This window comes from Chiroxiphia lanceolata, chromosome 11, assembly GCF_009829145.1.
Source record: "Chiroxiphia lanceolata isolate bChiLan1 chromosome 11, bChiLan1.pri, whole genome shotgun sequence".
NCBI classification, from domain to species: domain Eukaryota; kingdom Metazoa; phylum Chordata; class Aves; order Passeriformes; family Pipridae; genus Chiroxiphia; species Chiroxiphia lanceolata.
This window is the reverse complement of record NC_045647.1, coordinates 10,512,211-10,525,644: the sequence shown is the minus strand read 5'-3', so window position 1 is coordinate 10,525,644 and position 13,434 is coordinate 10,512,211. Positions and strand designations below refer to the sequence as shown.

The 13,434-nt window shown below is 41.6% G+C and overlaps 1 protein-coding gene across 1 annotated transcript in view; it reads left to right on the top strand.

The window, feature by feature from the left end:
• Positions 1-13,434, top strand: part of LOC116792495 (netrin-4-like) — a 48,064-nt gene that overhangs the window by 22,737 nt on the left and 11,893 nt on the right. Inside the window, exons 4-5 of the mRNA XM_032699474.1 lie at positions 9,545-9,671; positions 10,042-10,230. Of these exons, the coding sequence (XP_032555365.1) occupies positions 9,545-9,671; positions 10,042-10,230 (316 nt within the window). The remainder of the gene's footprint in view (positions 1-9,544; positions 9,672-10,041; positions 10,231-13,434) is intronic.

The window sequence follows — 13,434 nt, the reverse complement described above, 5'->3', positions numbered from 1 at the left end:
ACAGTTGGATGCAAAGGAACATAATCCTGTTCCAGGTATTGCTGTTGTAGGATGTACAGAGTTATGTGTTACTCTACAGTAAATTATTTCTTTATCAAGTTCCAACAAAGACAGTAAGAGCTGTCAGGTTTAGGATCTGTTTTGATGACACATTTTAGCTGAGCCCAGAGATGCTTCCAGAACAAAGTTTACAAAGCAAAAAGTGCACATGGACAGAACACAGAATCTAGACCAAAGTCCTTTTTGTTTACCAAACATTTCACAATTCTCTGTCTAGTCCATGAGAAGTAAGTATGGACAGAGGAAAGTGAATGTGGATTAAAATGTTTTTGTATAAAGAATTAGTTGGGGGTTTTTTTTACTTGTTAATTATTGGTACCTACACTGCCAGGAAATTCTTACGAGTGGCCTCGGATGTTTCTTTTGCCTCTTTATCCTGTTTACAGAGACAAACTAGACTCCCTGTGGGTCTGATCCTCCACAATGAAGCAAATGGAAAGTTTTCCACTTAGTTCAAAGGGAGCAGGATCTGGTTTTAAGTAGGATTCCTTGTTTGGCATAATGGAAGTTACATAAGGTAAAACTTGTTTTTCTGCATCAATTTTCTAGGTGACTTGGCACTTGTAACTATTGCAAATATTATCTATCTCCTCTTCAGATATCTTGTGCAGTTCTACTGATAATCCCCAGCTAAGTTTTCACATTATCTGATCCAAGCTGTGCCAGTCTGTATGATGTCCAGCACTCAGAGATGCAGGAGGTGCTCTCTGTTGTAGTTGGCAGCTCAAAGAGTATGTTCTGTTTAAGAAAAAGTTACCTGTGTGCATCAACTATGGGAGTAGGTTCAGGAATGTAAAAAAAAAAAGAAAGGTTCCAAGAGCTTCTAGATCACATCAGAATAAAATCTAAAACCAGATCCCTGCACTGATTGTTTCCAAAAATTAAAACTGAACATGGACTTCAAGCTATACCCATAATGATCTGGAAACATAGAAAATCATATAAATTATGCCAGCAAAAGGTAGTAATGAATTACATGAACTACATGGAAAGAAAGTGGTGTTGCTGCCACCTTTGCCACTCACAGTGGGCCAAAGCTTTTCACAAGAATCCTTGTGGGTACATGCAGGTGGGTGAGAAAGTTTCAGATATTTGTGTTCAGAGATGACAAAGAAGCTGACAGGGGAGCATCAGGGAAAGTTTCTCTTGAATTGTAGTGGATAGTGTTGGTGAGTTTCTAGTTCCCCAGGGCATATGTGCTTCAAAACTGTGACTTTAAATGACTTCTTTAGCAATTACTTAGATAAAAGTTGGAAAAGGATATTCAGACTTTTCTTGTCACTGGTCACCCCAGAAGATCCTATTTTAACACATTCTCACAAAAGTCACCAGAACCCTTAACTGAAGAATACCTACATAAGTCTAAAAAAGAGCTTTCCTATACACCTCATGCTTCTCCTGTTGTTTCAGGAAGACTGGCACTTTAAAGTACTGACCCCATTCCTGCCAGGAGTTACATCTTGGCTAACCAAAAAACAACACCTCTGTCCTTCTGAGTTATTAAAAAATTGAAGTCAAGCAAAAATATTGTACATGTTCCCCCTTTATTTTAGATAAAATGTATCCTCCTAATTCAAGCACATTCTGGGCTGTGCTTCTACCCTCTTCTGATCATAACCAGTGTTTAATTTGACATCCATGCAGGTTGTCTGAGAACCTGTGGTTTGCAGCCAGAGCATCTGGCATTCCTACCATCAACATGATTTTCTGAGTATCTGTGGTTTAGATAATAACCACACTTTTGATGCCATGACCTCTATAATGGCTCAGTCAGGAGGAGTTCTGCTATCATAAAGTCGACAAGTTTTTCCTACATTTTATTATTGTTGGGGAAATGTCTTTTACTACTGCTGAATCCAAATCAGAAAAACATGCCTATTCAGGAACAGTGTTTAAACACAAGTCTAAAAGCTTTTCTGAATCAGGGCTCAGTGTAGATCCACCCATGCAGATATTCATCTTACTTGTACAAAATCATCTCTTATTTTGTGAAATAGAGTACTAAATAATTTCCTATCTGACATCAGTAGCCTTTAAACACAACTTTTCTTAAAAGTACTGGCTATGGGTGAGCTATTTAAACATATATTCATTTTATTGCTTAATTGCTGTAATTAATAGCGGTGTTTGTTGTTTTAATCACTTAAACTATGCTCTCTGCCAGTTTCATCTCTGTGAAAGAACCATAATAATCCCACTAGTAGAAACATTTGATTAGAAACACTTCTAAATATATCTTAAGGCTGATAAAATATGCCTTATAGTTCTTTCAAGGATTGCTTTTCACATTAGAGCTACAAGAATCTGTGTGTGTGTGTCTGTGAGGCTAAGAGAGGGAAAGAGTTGTATCATCTCACAGCTATCAGCCACCATTTGGTACCAATATCTCTCTGGCGTCCCATAGTCCAGCATATTTCTGAGGGTCTTTCATTTAAGATCTGTGCAATATATGTTTTGTCTCTCTTAGCTGAATTTGACAAAGCTACCAACACGAGGATGTTTTGTGATGTGATGTGATAATCATAGGACCTGCTGTGTTTGGCCTCATATATTCAGTCATTGTGTTTTTAAGCTCTGCTGGTACTGAATAGACTGTTGTGTTGTTTCTGTCCTCAGCTTACCTATGTGTTAGTAGAACAAAAATTTTCAGTCTTTTACCAAAGCTTTTCAAGGCCTTTCAGCCAGTTCATTCATCCCCAATGAATATTCCACTAATTTAAGCAAATCGTTCTAGAGCTGTAGCTTGTGGGTGCACGGAATTTGCATTTTAATACTTTAGCAGCAGGTGCACATGGTGCACACAAAATATGGAAAAATTTTGCACAGGATTATTTAAAAATTCCATTTTATTTGGTGCAAAAAAAGTTATGAAATCCTACATATATTTCCTTGCCTTGGTTCACTCACTGTGCTGGAAGGGCCCCAGGGATTAGCTTTGCATCATTTAGGCATTTAGAATCCTTTCCTTACTGTGCACAACTTTTCTGCTAAATCATGGACTTTGTCACCATTTTTCTCCCTTCCCAGATTCCTTATAAATTTGGCTGGTCCTCTGCCTTTTCAGCCCTGCCCTTCCCCCACTCTGCAAGCTGCAGCCACTTGCAGAAAAGTTGCAGGAATCTATTTGTGTCTTGGCTTCATCTGTTCCATTACTCAACATAATTTCTCTTGAATGGGAGCTGTGCATGCTGCCAAATTCACTCAATATAGAGGTAAAAATTCAAAGACTAACTCACAGGCCCACTTTGGGATGGAGTTTTCAATCACACACCCCTGGAGCCACTCTGGCTTAACCAGTAGAAACCCAGATGAGGTGAGACAGTTGCTGGAGTTAGCCAGATTTATCACAAAATAAATGGCAGAATTATTTGGCCTGTTGAATGAACAGGTCATGTCCTAACTTCTCTGAACTGCCCACAGTGTGCTAATCCATATGCCTGACCTGTAAATCCACAAATTCTTGTCCATATATCAGAATCTAAATCTAATCTTCTCCCATTTTTCCTCTCCTGAAACTACTTCTGAGTCTTTCTACAGCAAAGTTTGGCAGTCAGGCCAGACTGTCCAGTAGCATCAGGAACAAAGCCTTGAACAAGACCAAACTCAGCTGTGCCATGCCCTTTCAGGAGATTTGAACGGTGGTATTTACTCATTGTGCTGTGATTCAGGCATTCACCTGCTAAAATACTGAGTCTCGCTCCCCCTTCTGTTTCCTCTGTTTTTAAGACACTCACCAGGAGCTGGTGACCTGCTGTAACTCAGATGCTGCATTTAAGCCTCACAGCTGTTATTTGTGTGCAGTTTGGTACAGATTAATAATGGAGTTTTTGACATTGCAGGCAAAAATAGGAGGACAGCTTACTCATAAAAATCAAGCTAGAATTCAGAAAGAAAACAGGAAGAAAGCAGAGTGAAATATGGACTGAGGCACAACCAGCTGTGTATAAAGCCTGAGGGAGGTGAATTCAGACAGAGGATGGAGTTGTGTTTTGAAACTGTCACAGGTTGAGTTATATCCCCTCACAGGAAGCATGATTTTTATACCTCTTCTGGTCTGTTTATCCTGCTCGTCTGTTACTGTTCAAAAAGGTCTTAGTGGTGCCAGTCTGAATATTCAGCTGAACACTATCACTAGTTTTCCTCCACCATTGCCTCTTCAATGAATTTGGAACCAGGGGCGGCTCATTCACTTATTCACTGCTGCTCATTCACTTATTCACTGTGTTCAAAACCTGTATGGGCTGAGGTGGCATTGCCACAAGGGTCCCAGATCTTCTCATTTTACTACAAGCAGGTACTACAAGCCTCTGATGTCATTGCAAACTGCTGTAACCAAAATTTCTCTGGCGACGTTACAGAGAGAATACAGAGTCCAAAGACAAACATTTTCTCTGAATCAGCAACAGTTGCTCTGACCTGGAATACTTCCAAATTTAACCTGCATTGATTAGGAAAAAAAACCCCACCAAATAGACTGAGAATAGCCCAGGAGAAAGAGCACAACAGAATTTACTGAAAGGATAATGGGTAAAGAAACTAAGTGGGCAGAGAAAAAGCAAGAGGCTTCAGATATTATATAAAGCTGTTTAGAAATATCTTATTTGTGTATATACCTTATTAAAGGTGTTATACAAAGAGTTTAGAAAAATTTAAAAATTGCAGGACAAACAGGTGGAAAACTTTCACTTACTTTCTCAGCTGTGGATCAGAAGTCAGGTGAAGCAACTCTGTGCAGCCAAAAGTGAATAAAAATCATGTAATTTCTTGGACCCATTGTGTGAAAACAGGATGTGGTCCTACTCTATTTGCTATAAATCAACCAGAAGTTACAGAGCTTCATGGAAGAACTACTGGATGAAATTCATGGCTTAGTATAGGAGGTTCAAACTGATCATCCTGGCATTAAAATCCATGAAACTATAACCTCCTCTATGTCCTGATTCAAAGCTGCTCAGGTGGTAGATGTAAAAATCAAAGCCTTTGGCAGCAACACCAGACTTGTAACAGCACGACTGTACTGTGAGGCAGATGAGGGAATTAATCCAGGTTAAAAATACTAGTGCCAAGGGAAAAAAACATGGTTTAGTTTTTTTTAAACATGGTTTGGTTTCACACACCAATTTACACTTGACTCAGGGCTTGATGCAGGTGATAGTACAGAAAAAAGTAGTAAGGAAAGCAGAAATGTCTCAAATTGAGACTGCCCCCAAAAACTTTGCATCATGAAACCACAGCCTAAGAACTTAGGTGCTATATCAAGACCCAAAAGCAGAGCTTTAACTTGGCCATTAAAGCCAATATGATGGTGATTGAGTATAACAAAGCATCTGATTTCCTTTCCTGGACTAATAATATCCTCTAACTGCAAGTATATCAGCTTCTAAGCTTCTACCCTTTGCCAAAATTGATCAGAAAACTGGAAGCAGGAATTTTCATCTTTCAAAGCTGACAGCCTGCACTAGTGACATAAGGAACCCTGGCTGAAGGCGCTCAGAGTGCAGGACTGTGGGAATTCAGACTTTAACAGGTGATGCACATGGTACTTCAGACTGGTGTTTTGAAATGGAGAGGTTTATATGATCACACGATCTGTCTGCCTACCACTGCATCTTTTTCTCTGATCCATTCCCCCAATAGCTTAAAAACAGTTGTCAGAGCAACTGAACTCTCAGTACAATGATGCTTCAATGAATGGGTAAGAGCATTGGAGACAACTAGAGTTACCAGAGTAATGGGGAGAAGCAGATAAGGGAAGTGTCATAAAAATTCCATAATATCTCTGAAATGCTCAATTATTGTAGCAATGAGCACTCTGGGAGAAGTCCGTACAGGCCTAAATATTTTAGTATCTAAGGATCAGTGAAATAAAATGAAATACGAGAGATGTGAGACAGAAATCCCCTGAATTTCAATTTTTTCTCCCGCTGTACCAATATGTTTATATGCATTCGCATAAATCAGTGTCATAAACTACTCAGGCTTTAGCTGAAAGCTGGCTAGTTTCCTAACTGATGGCATGAATCTTGTGTAAGCCTCTGTTGCTCACAACTTGCTTTCAAGCTTCCTCCACCTGGATTTCCAGCTCCAAATCCAGAAAGCTGAAGTACTTTTTTTCCTCAGATGCCTCCTAGCAGTCAGATATCCTAAAGCTTCCAATGACATTAATCCAGGGGCAATCCAAGTATCATTAGTATTAGTATCCTGAAGGCACTAATTGAACTTTAACAGCCCTGACCAGCCCCACCTGGGATTCTCACCCATGCTCTCTGTCCATTGGCCTGGGAGCTCTATTTAAGCTCAGCCCTGGGCTGTAAGTCTCTGTTTGAGTGTGCTGTGGGTGTGTCTGTGTGTCCCTGCCTCTGGCTCCTGGATGGACCTTGGGTCAATATTGTAGGTACCTTCCCCCATGGTGGACCCCCCCTGGCATGTGCTGTAGCTTATCTCTCGTTCTGCCCTCTGAATGCACTTTGAACTCACATTGGGAGCTTCTTTCTGGGCCTGTCTCTCACTGCTCCTGTATTGCCCTGGTCCATCCCCTTGTTGCTACTGTGGTACCAGCTCCCTGCTCTGCCCACTGTGCTCAGGATGGTGCCCCCTCAGTAAGGGCACAGCCTCTGCTGTGATAACCCTCAGCTTGTACCTTTTCAACACTGAAACTGATCCTTGCTGCTTCCTTACAATCTTCTCCTTAATCATAATTTCCTCATAATTCTGACCCTGCTTTTTAGGGCATAAAAAAATATCAGTGTAGTCTCCCTGAATCTGTACTTCTCTGGTTATTTTTGTTACCTTGGTGTGCTAATCCTTATGTTTCAGTGAGATTTAGTGCATCCTGAGGTCTTGCATTTGGTAGAGAACACAATTTTCTAGTTTTTTTGGATACACTTCTGTGAGAGAAATGCAGCCTTATTTCAGCAGTGAATAACAAGTTAGGGACACGCCTGCCCTCTTCATGCTGGTGTTGAGTGTGACTCTCACATTCTCCCTTCCCTAAGCAGATATCCCATTTCCTATTTTATCTGACAGTTTCCTGTATTTCATTCTTGTTCCTTCCTGGACTTTAGTCTCTGGCTCCCTCTCCTATCTCTTCCTCTCTAACAGAACAAATTGTTTTGTCTTGTTATTTGCAGCCACCTCACCTACCCTTATTTCACCTCAGGCTTAAATGTAGCAGGTCTCTTCCACTGCTCAGTTTCTTCTGCATTGGCCAGTTTTCTGCAGTGGCCACTTACATCCATTGATCTCCTTTCTTGTGTGTTCTGTGTCAGCTGTTTTTTTCTGCTCTCTTCTCCTATCCAAAATCTTTCTATAATTCATTCTCCCCTCATGTTGCACTCTGTTCCTTATCTGTTTCACCTGTAAATGCTGTCTATGAGATCACTTTCTAAAAGAAGTTCCATGCCAGCTCCCCTGTTTCCTTTTGCCTGCTCAGTGGTTCTCCTGTCTGCTGGCTGCTTGGCTTTTCAACCCTTTTGTTTAAGTCAGGTCTTCTTTCCACACACATTTGGTAAATGGTTCCATAGGATGGATCACAGGCAGGAAGCTTCCTCTATGCCTCTCTCCTACTCACAACATGCCACAAACTACAGTTCACAACAAACTAGTGGGCAATGAGTAAACTAACACATCTACTTTCCAAAGAACAACCAGACTTTTCCTTCCTCACTGAATTTTCCTGTTTATTTCTGAATAATTGTTCATGAGTGTTCACATCATCTGTGCAGTGCACTGTAAGTGCTGGGTCCTGTAGAATAATGAATATTTCATCGTGTCATTCAAGGCTATAACAAAATTGCACAGTTTAATTATGCCATTTCCCAGCTGTACAACCTCAGCACTTTTCATGTATTTTTTTTATAGTGGTGAGTGTACAGGTTTTGTGTATGTTTCTAGAAAAAAATGAATGGCCCAACTTACAGATTTTGCATTGAAATACACTTCAGGAAGCACTTTGTTAAGAAGTGAATGGATCCAAGATTTTGTTCTGACCCATTTTGGAATGAACTGCAAAGTCCAGATGGAGTCTGAAGTTTGGGGATGTTAAAATCTATGATTCTGGGTCAGGCTCACTTTCTTTTCTCACTCCTGGCCCTTTCCTCTGTTCTCTGGCTTCTGAAAAGCAGTCCCTGTGTCCACAGGGGAGAATGTTAAGCCTGAAATGCCAAACCCAAACAGGGGCAAGCACAACACTGTTGCTTATTAGTATTTTTGCCTTTGTCTCTGTAATTTGTCACACTATTTAGTGCTTTGAAAGTGGATGACTTTCCTGTGCAAAGGTCTGGAGAGGCATCACGTCGTGTGTTTCATGCTGTATCCCCCTGAGGTTTGCTGGTGCTGAGCTCTGACAGACAAACGCACACCCTGAAGTCTGTGCTCAGTGTTCCGTGAGGAGGCAGCAAACCTGCCAGCTGGCCATGGAGGGGCGATGGCATCAGCTGCAGCCTATCCCTCTGCTTGCTACATCACATTTCTGCTCTGGGAGGATTAGAAACCAGGGGAGCGGAGAGCAAATTGCTGCAGGCACCATGAGTTTGGGGGCAGGGGAGCACATTCACACAACTGCTTTTCTTGAACGCTTCTCTCTTGATCCCGAACTACCTGCTCTGTCAGATACTGCAAAGGGAGAGTCTGACTTTCAGGAAAGACTGTGGAAAACTGTAACTCAGATTACTTGTGAGATTAAAGGATTAGAGTCAATTCTCACCCCAGTCAAAATGAAAATCAGCCTCTGTTTTTTGTGTAATGTGCAGTGGGCCAGAGCTGTGCTGGTGCTTACAGAGCTCAACATCCTCAACAGCCCATGGAGGTCTAGTCCCTGGTTCCTGTGCATTTCCTGCTCTAGCACAAGTGTCTCCTTGCATGTGAGATACACATCACTAATTAGTAGCTTCTCTTGTGATGTGCAGAACATGATGTATGGTACCACCTTTCGCTTTCTCCCACTCCCTATACTGGGTATTTCCTCAGTTTATCTGGGAAATCCTTTCTCTGAAGCATTGCAAACAGATACTGGAATCCTGTTTCTTTATCCAAAAAACTCAACCCAACAAACCCTAACAACAACATAAAAACACTCCTGTAAGGCCCTTCTTGAATGTGGCTCAATACTACAGAATCTTGTGCACCAAATTACAGTGTATAGTGGAACTGGCTGTTATATTCCTGATGTGTGAAATGACCACAGAACCAGTTTCAATAGTAACTTCTTGTTTGAAGTCTGGAGTAGCTCAGTTTCCAAGATCAGGTTTCGGGTGTGAACACCCAATTTCAAAATCTGACATATAATGGAGTATTTCCATGATTAAAAATGAAATTAAAAAAGATAATGCACATGTTTAAGCTCCAGGCTCTGTGGGTTTCCGAAGAGAGTCAGGCAGCTGTGTGAAAGTTGTGCAGGAGAAGTCCCACCTCCTCATGAAGCTGTTGGGGACTCCACCATGTTCTTGCTTGTAGCTATTTAACTGTATTCTCTTTTCCCTGACAGGTCCATGGGAAGTGTGTGTGCAGGCACAACACAGCAGGAGACCACTGTGAGAAATGTGCTCCCCTGTACAATGATCAGCCTTGGAAGCCAGGAGATGGAAAAACAGGGGCCCCAAATGAATGCAGAAGTAAGTGGAAGGGAGGTTACTGATCCAGGCTTTCAGGAGGAGCACTCACCATGCCAGCAGGCAAAGCTTCCTAACAAAGACTTCTGTAGATTTACACTAATGGTGCAATTACATAAACTGGGGACAAATTGCTGGTCATTGATGGAGAGCTTCAGTATGCACGTTGTGTTTCTGCAGCTGACCCACTGGGGCTATTGGGAAGTGGAATTTACAAGCCAGAAATGTAGTTTTCATGCAGCTATGGCCCCTCACATTTGAGGTTCTAGCAGGGTTTAAGATACCATCAGGTTGGTTTGGAAAATGATACCATTTGACCAGTATTGCTGTGTCTGTTACACGAACTCGAAGGATATTCTCCTGTCCCCACCAGAGTGTCGCTGTCACAACCACGCCGAGAGCTGCCACTTTGACCTGAGTGTTTGGTTGGCATCAGGAAAGCGCAGTGGGGGAGTCTGTGACAACTGCAAGCACAACACAGAGGGACATCGGTGCCAAAGGTGCAAACCAGGGTATTACCGAGACAGGGGGAAACCCATGTCCTCTGCAGAGGTCTGCAAACGTAAGTGACCATGTTATGTGTGGTAAAGACAAATGAGTGGTGCAAGAATCGTTAAAAGAATGAAACAAATAATTTCTATAGAATCAATAACTCCCATAGAGGTAACTCATGAGTATTACTAGCTGTTCTTTGTATTCTTTTCCTAACCTACGGAGTTTTGATCAAAGATGATTATACTGATTTTTTTTTTTGTGTCTATTTCTCCCCCTGGTATCACACCTTTTTTTTTTTTTTTATGATAATAATGCATTGCCTGCTGGGGAAATTATTAAAACCCAAACACCCATTCTTGTGTTTGGGTTTAAATTAATATGGTTCCCCTTTTCAATATGGTTCCCCTTTTCTTGAGGTATGTTTTATTTACCTGGGTTTTTTTCTGAACCTCTCAAGACTGTGTATGCCTATGTGCAAGTTACTGTTAAATTCCATTGGATTGTGTAACATCAGTACACATAAATATATATAATAGGAGATGCAGGAAGCATAGGACCATGCATATTAACTTGGAAACAAATACATGAGAGCTCAGTTAGACTTATCTCTGGATTCCACAGCTGTATTATGGTGTGATCTGCCCAAATTAATTGCATCATTAACACTTCAGCAGAATATGTTAGGAAGTGACTGGCACAGAGGCATTAGTGGTTGCACACAGAGGGTGTACAAACTCTGGATCAAGGTAGTTTGCACCCAGCCAGTCTGGAAAACAGCCCAAATCTCCCTTACTTAGTGTAAACATTTCCTGAATATCCTGCCAGGCTTCACACATCTGATTCCATCTGGCATCTATTTGGGAGGTTGCTACTTCCAATAACATACATAATTTCTTTTTCCCCTTTGGATAGTTTTCCTTCCCCATAGCTCAGACATCAGTTGCTAGCACAGAGAACTTCATCCTCTGTCATCTAACCTCATTCCCACTGACATCATGAGCTTTTAAAGCTTTCCTCACCCTTTTAATGTTCTTCAACATGATTCCTCTTTACCACTCAGGTTACAAACACTCCTCTGCCTCAGACTGTGTGGCTTGTGATACTGGTTAAACTTTCTGTGCCCACCATATCCAATGCTTCTGCTCTTTTGCATTCTTCCTGCTGGAACTTGGTGACAGCCCAGACTGCTTCCACACAACCCTTTCTTTTCACTTTCACAGTGCTCACCACAGAACACTGAACGGCACACAGGGCTGAGGGTGAGCTTATCTGACTCACCCTGTATCCCTCAGTGTTCTGTGGTGGCCCCTTTCTAGTCCTGTTTCTACTCTGAACAGATTTGCTACAGGGAAATATTGTAATGAGAACAAATTGTTGTGCCAGAAGATTAGCTTTCAATCTCCTAGTACCTGAAAGAATGTGTGTATGAACTCTTGTATCGAGCGGCAGGGTGATGGTGCAGTAACCAGCATCATGTGTAATACTAGATAACTGTTAAGGAGCACTGGAGAGCAGCAAAGAGGGAAAAACTTTGTTTGAAAATACAACCTATCTGTGTGGAAACCCTAGAACAGTCTGCCTGGATGAAATCAGACCTTGACTCTACCTCTGCCTCTTTTGTCTGCTCTGGTTACAGGGCTCTCAGTACCCCCTGCCAATACTCTGCACAGCAAAAGAAAAACTGTTCAGAAATTTACCTTGTTGAAAGACCTTTATTCCTGTCATGCCAGTCAAGCACAATAATGCTCTTTTCACCTGGGAACATGCTGCTGCCAGCAGAAGGCCCCCAAGTACAATTGTCTCCACTCTGACTTGCATGTTCATGCCTAGATAGCTGCCATCCTGCTTTAGTCACCTGAAAGTTATATGTCTTTTCTAGGCTCACTGTACTGTCAGTGGAGAAACAGGGGGACCTCTGGGGAATTATTTATTGCAGTCTAAGGTAGATGTCTGAGATAAATGAACTGAATTGCCCTCTAAAGCATATCTATTTCCTTGACTTAAGAGCTGCTCTGGATCACTAGCCTGCACTAGAGTTTCTGTTGCTTGAGATGCATCTAAATGGGTTGATTCGGCATTATTGCAGAGCTAAGCACAACCCTGTCTGTGCACGATTCACGCCAATAGAACCTTTCCCAGGTGTGTGAAGGCATGTTTGCCATATCAAGATATAAGGAAAGGGCACTGCAGTTCACTCCAGAGACTGTCAGTGTGTAAATGATGCTTGTGACTCTGTGGGAATAGAAAGTACCCTAGATATAACTACAGTTAAGAGAAACCTGGGAGAGAGGTGGTTAATCTGTACCTTTTCCCTTTTATTTAAGGTGAAGAAGAGAATTCCCACAATAAGACTCAATAAACTAGCTTAATAGGGTATTATTTTGTACGATGGAAGTCCTGACCCCCAACACTTCCCTATGTGCTTTGCAGGCAGTGTGTCAGTGTGAACTTCATGTTATGCCGTACTTCTACAGAGAATTTTCAGGGAATGTTTCACTACTTTGGTTATCATGTGACAGCAAAACCAGAAACACCAATGGAGACAGGCAGAGCTGTTTTGGTTAGAACAGGTTCAATGTGATAGAGGGAAGGTTTCACCTCCAGGACCATCATGATGTCCAAATCCCTAGAGCTGACATTAAACTGAAAAGCCTCATGCAGGATGTAAGAGAGAGGCCCTCTTCTCCATCCCTTAGGTTGCAAAACTTGCATTGCTAGTAAACCTAATCTGGTTTGGTCTACATTGTTCAGGTTGTGTGACCCTAAAAAACAACTTCAGTTACCCAGGAAAAAAACAGCTACTGTTTTTGAGCATTGCTAATACATAAGAAATTAGACAATCAGACCACCAGGTACATTTTTCTCATACTTCAGCCTGCTGATTATAAATTGAAGAGTTGCTACTTCTGGACTGGAATGTTTTTAGGATTTAAATGTACCAATTCCAAGGCATCATCTCACTTTGAGAAAATCATGCAAACAGACTCAGACTAACAACACCAAATGGAAAACCCACCCACTGAGCAAGTGTTGAAAAGCAGTAATAAACTGCAAACAGCAGACTGAATGGATGGTTTTAGTGAGAGCAACCTGGTGCTCAGCTTCCAATTTTGAACTCGGAGGAAAAAAAAAAAACCTCAATGGGAGATCAAACTTGACCCTTGTGTACAGTAGATACTGAGCTGGGAAAGGAAATCTGATGAAAAAGCTGAATGAAATGCTGTGCTAATCCCTTTGAGAAAGCACGCTTGAAGAGTGCTCTGCCATCCAG